The 11,165-nt window shown below is 35.5% G+C and overlaps 2 protein-coding genes across 2 annotated transcripts; both read left to right on the forward strand.

Moving 5' to 3' along the window:
• The first annotated feature begins 424 nt into the window (after positions 1-424).
• Positions 425-4,513, forward strand: LOC140758664 (protein ACCELERATED CELL DEATH 6-like). The gene is made up of 3 exons (XM_073094906.1): positions 425-1,127; positions 3,287-3,708; positions 3,830-4,513. Exons 1-3 carry the CDS (start codon positions 425-427, stop codon positions 4,511-4,513), a joined length of 1,809 nt encoding a protein of 602 aa, XP_072951007.1.
• Positions 4,514-5,987: 1,474 nt separating this feature from the next.
• Positions 5,988-10,827, forward strand: LOC140758665 (uncharacterized). The gene is made up of 5 exons (XM_073094907.1): positions 5,988-6,036; positions 6,850-6,903; positions 8,279-8,769; positions 10,190-10,714; positions 10,762-10,827. The coding sequence occupies exons 1-5, from the start codon at positions 5,988-5,990 to the stop codon at positions 10,825-10,827; spliced, it is 1,185 nt and encodes a 394-aa protein (XP_072951008.1).
• Positions 10,828-11,165: the final 338 nt, after the last annotated feature.

Below are 11,165 nucleotides of genomic sequence, written 5' to 3' on the forward strand. Positions count from 1 at the left end.
CTGAGCCCAAGCTAATTTTAAGCCGCTCGTCAAGCTTGACAGCACTATTTTAACCAAGACATTTACATCGTAGTGTTAATCTTGTACATTCGATGTGAAAATCTTTACTTTAGAAGGTAAAAGAGAAAGTAGCCAGAAGGAATTCAAGAAAGGTTTCTTATGGGACTAAAGACGAGGAGAGAGAAGGAGATAAAAGGAAACGCATAGTACTTGAACAATTAATTATATCCCAGTGCGAAGCAAAGTGGATGGCAAATTTCTTCAGCAGCTAAGCGTCGAATAAATTCGTCACGTGGTTGCTGAGGAGCATCGATTCGCGCGCTGCTTATGAGAGATGGAGCGGAGAACTGCTCGTCCCAAGACGAACGAACGCCTGTCATCTCGTACGTCCTGCATACTTCCCCATAATATATAATTATCATATATGGAAAATCCTCAAACTCGAGCAGATCCAATCGGTCCTATCCGGATCACCATTAATCCTGAGTTGCTCATAGCAGCAACGAGAGGGGATAAGAGTCTCGTAGAGAACCTACTAGCAAGAACCGAAATAGCCATATCAGCTTCTCCGGACGATGCTCTCTCAGCACAAGACACAGGAGCCATCAGCCTCCTTGGAGTAACCATAGGGGGCAACACGGCCCTCCATATCGCTGCTACCCATGGACACTTGGAGCTTGCCCAATTGATCTTCAAGAAAGAAATGTCCCTTCTGGTGGCTTGCAATGTGATGCTCGAGACGCCGTTGCACTGCGCTGTAAGGGCTGGGCATGGCAAAATAGTTTCCTTTTTTGTCGCTTCTTTCACTAGCGAGGGTGAGGATGCCGGAGTCGGAGATAGGACGGCGATAAGAGCAAGGAATCGTCATGAGGAGACTGCGTTACATCTGGCAGTCCAAAATGGCCATGTAGACGTTGCAAAGGAGTTAATGTCAGCTGATCCCAAACTGGTGAGTATGGTGGACGAACAAGGTACATCTCCGCTCTACTTGGCAGTCATGGCAGGGTCGGTTGCTCTTCTCCGCGCCATACTTGGATCATCATCTTCTACAACACCAACAACTGTATCTTATGCCGGACCAGATGGACGAACTGCCATGCATGCAGCTGCCTTATTCGGAAACTTAGGTGATCAACATTTTTTTTTCTTTTTCCTTTTTTTGAAAAAAATTTAATTGGCTTTTAGCAGCCTATCTTTTACTTAGTCCCGTAGCTAATTTTCTCTATATTTAAAGGTGTTATTAATTTCAGAATTTTATTTAAATTTGAAATAAGTAATTAAAAAATTAAATTTAAAGTTTACAAGAACCTTAAAAGTTTGATAACGATCATAATGGTTATTTTAAAATGATTAATGAGCTGAGTTCATTTGGCGGTTATAAGTTTTGGAAAAATTCAAAAGTCTAAGACACTTATAAATACTCCTTTTGTCTATGAAAAATATATTTAAAAATTTTAATCCAAATGCAAAAGCTTTAGCTAATTTTTCTCAATTTTTCTTTTATATATTATTTTTTATCTAATCGGAGAAAAAGTGAGTTGTACCTTAGAGAAAAGATAAGTGGATTACGATAATAATGCTTCGATCACATGCTAGAGATATTTAACTTTTTATTATTATTTATGTTAAATTATATTTAGTTTTTATTCTTTTATATAAAAATCTAGATTTACTCTGTGCAAAAATATTATTATTTTAGTATTTAGAAAATAAAAACTAATAATCTAAAGAAAAGTGATATTCAACTTTTTATCTTTAATATGACCGAGCTCTCACTTTGTAAACACTAACTATTTTGTGAGGTATTCTTAAATATTTCTGATATTATTTTATAAAAAAATAAGTCTAAAAGTCTTCAATTTGTACAATGAAAATTCAGAATTAATTATATAAATTCAAAATAGAATGTTAATCCATGAAGGATCTTTTCCTTTTTGCAACGGAAAAGAAAAGAAATTAAATTGTTTCAGTTTTAATACCGTAAATGCCGCTTTCAGTTGCTTTTTAATGCACTCGAGGAGTTTGCATTTTAGTTCTTACACATTCAGCAAATTATAAAATAGTCATTCTGCTAGATAGAAATTTATAATCTTCTATTGTTATTATCATATCTCTATTTGGAACATTTTAAAATAAAATAATTTGATAAAAATTTCAGTTACATGTTTTATTGATGCAGCTTGGATAAATGATCACATATACTTAAAATAAATTCTCGTGGTTTATTTTATGTGTTTAATTAATGGATCAAAATCAGATTTGAGTTCAAATCTAATCTGATAATTGCAAGATTATTAAATCTTGTTAGAATTTAAATAAATTCTAATCTAAATGGAATAAACCAATAATTTAATTAAAAGAGATATTTGTGAACTTGTTGCAATAAAGAGATTTGTTAATCTAATTGATGTACTCAATTTAGAGTTGTGTAGTTTTATTGTAATTTTATTATGCTGAATTTTTATTCACACCTTGCTATTCTAAAAAAATTATTCTCACAGAAATTAAAATGTTTTGAGTTTAAAATCAGTATTTATTAAAATTACCTTAAGTCATTTCTTAAAACTAAACATCATATATATATACAGTTTTGAATCCTATATTTAGATTATATTTCAAATAAACTGTTGAGTAACTTTCAATTCAAACACTGAATTTTAATTATTCATGATTAGTCTATACAAATGTTATATCAAACATAAAACTTTCTTATTATACAGTTTTTAAAATACCATAAGTTTGATATTGACATCACCAGAATTTTTATTAACATAAAAAACTCTATGCTTTGAGGAACATAAAAAGGGAGGTATAAATAAGACATTAAAAAAATATTTTGTGATCATATATTAGAAAATAATCTTTCCTCATTCTCATTATATTAGTTTTACTGTTTTAAAAGAAAAATCTGTAACATATTGTATTCTAGTCCTTGAACCCTATACAGAGAGTGCCACTTTTTTTTAGGGCAGTTATGTTTCGGAGTGCCTCAAAGGTCAAAGTTCCTTAACTTTTTAAATTACACCTTGTATGAAAGATAGGTAGATAACAATGTACAAAGAGTGCCACTTTTTTTAAAGGCAGCTACACTTTGGAATACCTCGTAGGACAAAGTTTTATAACTTTTTGTTATTATTTATATTAAATAATATTTAGTTTTATTTTTTCAAACACAAATCTGGATTTACGCCGTGCATAAATATTGTTATTTTAGTTCTTATAAAATAAAAACTAATGAAAGGTAGATCTTCATTAATTCTTTGACTGACTATGTAAATTTAATTAGCAGTAATCGCCAGGGAACTTCTGAAGTGGAACCAAATACTTGCAAAAATTGCTGACAAATCAGGGAGCACTCCTCTTCACTATGCAGCGTCAACTGAAAATGATAAAATGGTTAAACTATTATTAAATTATGACACTCGTTCGGTATATATCTCAGACTTAGATGGCTTATTTCCTGTGCAAATTGCTACTAGATGCGGCAACGTTGATGTTATCGATGTGTTCCTCAAAAAGTGTCCTGATTTGGATGAGTTACTGGATAACGAAGAAAGAAATTTGCTCCATATTGCTATCGAACACGAAAAGATAGAGTTGGTCAAGTATGTGTGCAGAAAGCCAGAGCTTGTGAAATTGATGAATGGTGAGGATTATGAACGGAATACACCTCTACATCTAGCAATAAGGAAAGGAGATGAAAATACCGTTAGTCTACTGGTCGGAAACAAAAGAGTGCATTTAAATATCATGAACAAGGACGGCCTAACACCTCTAGATCTTTCTATAACTAAGCTTGAAATTGGTCTCTCTCTCTTTTATTTTCAAGGTTCCAAGTAGCTGGATTTCAATGTGCTTGTTTATATGCACTGGTGCTCAAGGACCTCTTCCCAAGCTCCCCCAAAAAAAGATCGAGAAGGACAAGTTAAAGGAGGAATCAGATAAACACGTAAACGTGTCCCAGAGCTTAGCTATCGCCACAATACTTATTGCTACTGTGACATTTGCTGCAGCTTTCACCTTGCCGGGGGGTTACAGAGATAATGGAACACCAACTCTAGCAAGGAGATACGCCTTCAGGGCGTTTGTTATCGCAGACACCTTAGCATTTATTTTCTCCATAATAGCCACATTTTGGATCACTTTTGGTGGGACACTTGCGGTGCAACCTTCCTTTCGCGTTCGCTACATTCTTTCCTCTATCAGCTTAGTCATATACGCGGCCAGATGCATGGTTGCAACGTTCGCATTGGGTCTATATTTAGTGTTGGCTCCCGTTAGCAACTCCATTGGCATTGTTGTCTGCGTGGCCGCGTCTACCTATTTATTGTTTGACGATCCTGCGAGGTCGCAGTTGTATAGACTTGTGATCGTAACCAAGAACAGAAGAGGATGGAAAGGATTGTTTAAACCCAGTGGGATGTCGTGCCTCCTTGCAGTTTTGATCTCTAAGGCTATACTATCTGAAGTGTTTGCTTTAATCCTCATCTTTCTTTTAGCATTAGTTAAGTAGAAGATAATTTTTATGGAACTATATATAATTTGTTTCAGAAACATACAGGGGAACTCTTGAAATGGCTTGTAATATAACTTTATTTCTATTCTACTTCTTAATTTGCATGTTCTTGTGATACTACTTTCAATTGTAATATAAAAAATTGTTCATAACACGAAAAATTTATTTATAACTTAAATATTGAGTTATAAATGGGTTATTGTGATGAACACCTATAATATATTGAGTTAAATATATGCTGATGATGTACTACTTAACAAATTGCCATGTCTGACACCTAACGTTGGTTTTGTGACGTGTTGGAAGTGGATATAATTTTTGCCATGGGAATAATTCTCATTTATTATACGAGATAATTGTTAACTAATTCGATGATGAACTTGATCAATTTGAGTTAGTTATAATTTTTCTAATCTGTTGGGAATATTTCCTACATATTCATGATAAAGATATAGAGTTATGATGATAAAGTGATCTGTCCCCTCCCTCACTCACTTATATATAAAGAGAGCTCATAATTCATGAAAGGCTAGATTGGTGTGAGAGAGGAAGCTCAGCAATTCTTAGCGCATAGAAATCCAAGACATAGAGACAGCATGGATCGACATCTTATCTACTATGTCAACATGTAAGTCTCTAATCCTAATAAAGTATTTAAATTAACATAACGGGCACTACAAATATGTGGAAGTTGAGCAATTTAAATCGACAATTGTGAGATAGAGATCTCGACAAGAATTACATAACTACAACCAAATCAAACACAAGCGACCCTAAACCTTGAACAATTTATGTGGTTCCGCTCGTATAGCTGATATGCACAGGCAGAGATGACGAAAGGATCCACTAATAATATAACAGAATATAGATAGAGATAATCGCTCAAAATTAATCCCAAATCAACTATAAATCTCACTCTGAAATAAAATATAGCATCGGATTCGCCTGAATCATTTGAAAGAAGGCGAAAGACAAATTGCAATGTCCTTCTGCGGCCATTCCAACAACACGGTCAATAGTTCAGATCTACACTCACAATTGGAATCATCTTAGCGTCAAATTGCTTTAGCATTTCAAGTGTCAAGGGAACCTAATCTATTGTTTTTTTTCCCTAGAATCCATCAAATTGGATTTCTTGGTGTTTGGCACAGAACGTCACATTTTCATGGAAATGTCTGAAAAAAAATTGCAACTTTATGTAACTCTGAGCTTAAGAGATGACACGAACGAGTAAGGGAAGCAAGAATGGGTTCAAAGGATAGCTGAAAATTGGTTACTGAAGTAATATTATATAGCTTTTAAACTATTTTAAACAGTTTATGCGAAGGAAAAATTGGGATTACCATTAGTTAGATTCATCCGAGGGAGTGATATTTTTTTCTCTTTTGAAAGAGCTCAAGAACTGGCAATTACGATATTTTGAAGAATATAATGAAAATTATAATATTTTGGAAGATTTTCAAAGGCAAATATGAAGTGTAGTCAAAATGGATATGCACATGCCCACTTATACTACCCTTGTATGTGTTTTGTTATCCTACTTGATATCTCCAACAAGGAAGAGAGGTGGATAGCCATCCTCTAGAATGTGAATAGGAAATAAAGATAGCTGAAAATATTATATCTAGCACCCTACCTTCTAGTTATATATATGACTGAAAAAAAAATTGTTACACATTGATTTGCCAGAATAGATCATCTCTAAATCTCTAATATTAAGAGAGTTTTTTGAATGATTAGTTTTACTTGCATCAGTGAGGTGATATCCACGAAACAAAGTAGACATAGACATCATTTCTTTCTTCTTCTACGCAGATGTTATTTCTTCTGATGTACAAAATGCACTATATTCAACTGAGTCTCCTCTAGATTTTATACAGAAGCAGACACTTCTTCTGAATTAGATCCACACTGGTTCAATCCTAAGAGAATGTTGATCACGAATAGGAATTGGCTCAATGCTCTTATCCTCCATACAGTATGCTGCTATCGCATGCGGGCCGCTTAAATCGATCAATTTCCTTGTAAAATAGATGCAATTCTGTTGAATCTTTGATTTACCGACAGCCTTAACCGACACTGACCGGACTACGCCGATAAACAGAGCTCGATCACCCAAGCTCTTCACAGGGATCCAAGCATCTTTAACGAGCTTGGACACACGAAAGCAGATATCTTTCTCCAAACCGCTATAGTCTCTTGAGACGACCAAGAGTTCACCATTTGATTCCACTAGGTACCTCTTCACACGTACAACCGTGTGTCATCTGGCCTAACCAAGTGACATTTCTTTGGATGCAACACTGCAGCAAACGTTGCATGAGGAAATCTAGCCGGGCCAAATGGACAAACTGCTTTGCATGCTGCTGTCTTCCAACAAAATTTAGGTAATGGACATTTCATTTTTCAATTCAGGGGTCAAACTCTGCAGCATTAATTCCTTAATTATCTATGACATCACTTATGGCTTCACGTTTGCTGCTGTTTATATTGTAAACATGCATCGGTTATGTATAAATAGTCTGAGGATCCGAGAATTATGTGCAGAAAATAATCTGAATTGAATTTAAACTAATCTTATTTAAGCATCTGGCATAAGATAAAAATATTCTGTTGATTATAATATTTATTTTTAAAACAACTAAAATGCCCCTCTCTCTTCTTCTCTCCTTTCTTTCTCTCTTTCTCTCCTTCATCAGCTCGGGCTTCACCGACTTCACCGGCCTTGGACTTCACCCTCCCTATACTCAAGCCGGCGGCGGATTAGAAATTGGGACAAAACGCACTCTTTTATCCTCCAAAATGTATTGAATTCTCTAATTATCCTAAAAATCCCAAATGGGACAACAAAATTCAGATAAATGCCAACAGAAAAAATAACCCAACGCATGAAATAATGAAAAGGCAGAGGAGGAGGAGGAGGAGGAGCAAGGAGGGTTCGGCCAGATATGGGGTTTCGATGACGCCATTGCTGGTTGTTACGAGGGATTAGAGTTCGACATCTGGACGGAGGCGGCTGTTGCCGCCAACGAAGTGGTGGAGTTGGACGACGGGCTGTTCGATTACTCCGACATGGCCTGCAGGCCGTCCGATTTCGCTGATCTGGCGTGGAGGTCGGAGATGCTGCCGACGTTGTGATGGAGAGGATGAGATTATGAGGAGGGAGGAGGGTTAGATGGGGATGATGAGGGAATGAGGAGGGAGGAGGGAGGAGGGAGCAGGGAGGAGTGTTAGCTGGGTGATGAGAAGGGAGGAGAGAGGAGGGAGGAGAGTTGGGTTTAGGTCAGACCTTGAAAGAAGGTTGGGTTGGATTTAGTTAGTTATGTGTAGTTGGATTGAATTAGGTTTAGTGGTTAGATTTAGTTGGGTTATGTTTAGTTGGTTAGGTTTAGTTAGATTGGGTTGAGGTAGTATAAGTTAGGTAAGTATAAATTAGTTGAGGATATTTTTGTAATCTTCTTAGTATAATTAATTTAATCAAAATGTTTGATTAAATTTAACTAATAGATTTAATATCCGTATATATTCACTAAATTATAAGGTTTAATTTATAAATAGTAAAAATATAGAGTGTAAACTATAGTTTTGTATACTTGGAAGCTTGGAAGAAAAAGGAAACTACTGTATAAAAAGAAAATAGTAGTTATGAGAAGAGGCTGTATGCAGATCTTGACTAAAGTAAATAATTTATATTTGATGGTCTTCATTCTTTGACAGCATCTGGCTGTATGTAATTTATGTAAACTTCATCTACAGAGATAGCTGAAAAACTTCTGAGGTGGGAACCAAAGCTTGCAAAGCATGCTGATATTTCCGGAAGCACTCCTCTACACTATGCAGCGTCAGCTGGAAATGGTAGAATGGTTAAGCTGCTATTAAAACACGACACTTCTCTGGCATACATCGCAGACTCAGGTGGCTTATTTCCTGTGCATGTTGCTGCTATCACGGGTGAAGTTAGTATAGTTGATGAACTCATCAAACACTGTCCTTATTCAGATGAGTTAGTTGATAACGAAGAAAGGAATTTGCTTCATATTGTTGTCAAACACAAAAACAAACCGATAGTTTGGTATGTCTGCAAAAGGCCAGAGCTTGTGAAATTGATGAATGGTAGGGACTATCAAGGGAATACACCTCTACATCTGGCAGTCAAAATTGGAGATCAAGGGATTGTTAGTCTATTGATGCAAAACAAGACAGTAAACTCAAGTATCATAAACAAGGAGGGCTTAACACCTTTAGACATTTCCGTAATTGGGACTGAAGATGGTCTCAACTATAAGCTGATAAGCCTTCGTATTATTCATTCCTTTCAATATATAATTCATTGCCTAGAGATCACATGTAGAAACGCACACATTGAAGTTGGGTGAAACATACTAGAAGTAGAGGTAGCAAAATTTGACTCGACTTGAGTTTAGTCTAATTGGACTTAAGATCATAATCATGTCAACCTATTTAATATGATTATTAAACAAGACGTGTTCGTGTTTATTTAACCCTTTTATGACTTGACTTGCTAATATATTTATGACATGATAATCTATTTATGATCCAACTAATTTTTTTATAATACAAAAAAATTCTTATTTATAATATGAAAAACTTGTTTATAACCCAAAAAAATTTAATTATAACCTAAATATTTAGTTATAAATGGGATATTGTGATGGACACCTAATATTGAGTTAGGTTTGCCAATCATATAAGAAATTGCAAAGTCTGACATCATCTAATATTGAGTTAGGTGCCACTAAAATGTTGATTCCGTGACAAAAAAATATGTATATGCGGAAGCACAATGATCTAAATCAACAATTACGAGATAGAGATCTCGTAATAATTAGAATTGTTGTGCATTCTAAATTGGGTGAGGACAACGGAATCTATTCTCAAGCACCCATACAATAATCCAATATAATAGCAATGGATAAAAGTAATGTGAAATAGAGAAAATCACAAATATGATGCTGATGGTAGAGTAATAACAATCAAACAATCTAACCACGGACAAAACTTGTAGCGCGAGTAATCCATAGAGAAGAAAAAAATAGAGAGAGACAAAATTTACGTGGTTCAACGATGTATCTATATTCATGAACGATGCAAAAGTTTCAATCCACTAATCCAAATACAAAGGGTTTTCACACTTCAATTTTCCTTAACTGGTTATATCTCTCAGGTTTTTTCTTTGGATAATGACCCTAAAACTCTAATTTATCTATTTATAGAGGTGACTTGATGGAGAATGCCATGAAACATTAATCTGGAATGTAGAGGTGTTTGAACGCCTACTGTGCAAATTTTTCTCGGGCTTAAGCGTTCGAATGCCCTCAGAACTTGTTCAAATACCTACAGTGTATAAAATTTTCTCGGGCCTAGGCATTTGAATGCTCTCAGAGCCCATTTGAATGCCTGTAGTGTGCAAAATTTTGTCATACCTAGGCATTCAAACGCCACGGCACATGAAGCCCTAAATGATGATCTACAACAAGGCTGTTTGAACGGATCCAACCCCATTCGAATGGTCTTCTTGATTTTATCCCTACTTCAATAGGAATCGTCATAATGCCAAATTTCCTTAGCATTGCAAGTGTCGCGAGAACCTAATCTATTGTTTTCTTTTCCTTCAAGAATCCATCGAATTGGATTTGTTGGTGCTTGGCACAGACTGGAGCTCTTGCAAGTCCTCGTCGGGTGGATCACTTTCGACGCGACTACAAACAGACGGATTTAGATGAGGAAGCAAAGAAACATTTGTACATCAACCGAAGCTCAGCTATTTCTTCAGTACTAATTGCAACTGTGACATTTGCTGCAGCTTTCACCTTACCTGGGGGTTACAAAGCTGATGGCACACCAACTCTAGCAGGGAGATACACCTTCAAGGCGTTTATTATTGCAGACGCCTTAGCATTTATTTTCTCCATGTTATCCACATTTTGGATCACTTTTGGTGGGTCAGTTTTGGTGCAGCCTCGGTTACGCAGTTACTACGTCGTTTGTTCTAACACTTTGTTGGTGTTAGAAACCAGATGCATGATTGCAGCATTTGCACTATGTATATATCTAGTGCTGGCCCCGGTCAGTAATTCCATTGGCATTGTTGTTTGTGTGACCACTTCTGCCTCCATTTTGCTTGACACTCCTGATAAGATCCAGATATGTAGGCTTGCAATCACAATCAAGAGTCGAGTAGGATGGATAGGATTGTTTAAATCCCGTTTGATTCCGCATGCCAGGAATTGGTTGAACTGGAAAGTAAATCTCAACATCGCAAGTTTTATGTTGGAGAGGACGCTACGTGATTCATCGATTTATATCTTCATCTTTCTATTAGCATTACTTTAGATATTTTATGAAAGTTGTTTCTAATTAAATTAGTTTTGGCTAGCCTCATATGATAGTTACTCATATTTGGTTAGTAAATAATTTGGTGTTCTAATTCTCTTCCGTGTCCCATAGTTTTTATTTTTCTTTTTGAGAAAACTTTTTAAATATTCTAACTCTATTTGATGCATGATATTATTAATTACATTTCTTTTTTAATTTGTATTACTACTACAAGCTATTATATAGATGAGTTTTTTAAATACCGAACTTTTTAATGTCTTATTGACCGTAACAATCCTGATTAAGTTTTCTA

This window comes from Typha angustifolia, chromosome 4 (genome assembly GCF_048772165.1).
Source record: "Typha angustifolia cultivar Huaian chromosome 4, ASM4877216v1, whole genome shotgun sequence".
NCBI classification, from domain to species: Eukaryota; Viridiplantae; Streptophyta; class Magnoliopsida; order Poales; family Typhaceae; genus Typha; species Typha angustifolia.

What these genes read in the sequence shown, in the direction of transcription:
- LOC140758664 (XM_073094906.1), top strand. Translation starts at nt 425, where the DNA reads ATGGAAAATCCTCAAACTCGAGCAGATCCAATCGGTCCTATCCGGATC. An exon ending in TGCCTTATTCGGAAACTTAG is followed by an intron (nt 1,128 to 3,286) that starts GTGATCAACATT and finishes AAATTTAATTAG; the next exon opens with CAGTAATCGCCAGGGAACTT. An exon ending in GGAAAGGAGATGAAAATACC is followed by an intron (nt 3,709 to 3,829) that starts GTTAGTCTACTG and finishes TTTATTTTCAAG; the next exon opens with GTTCCAAGTAGCTGGATTTC.
- LOC140758665 (XM_073094907.1), top strand. Translation starts at nt 5,988, where the DNA reads ATGAAGTGTAGTCAAAATGGATATGCACATGCCCACTTATACTACCCT. An exon ending in TGCCCACTTATACTACCCTT is followed by an intron (nt 6,037 to 6,849) that starts GTATGTGTTTTG and finishes GAGGAAATCTAG; the next exon opens with CCGGGCCAAATGGACAAACT. An exon ending in TGTCTTCCAACAAAATTTAG is followed by an intron (nt 6,904 to 8,278) that starts GTAATGGACATT and finishes CTACAGAGATAG; the next exon opens with CTGAAAAACTTCTGAGGTGG.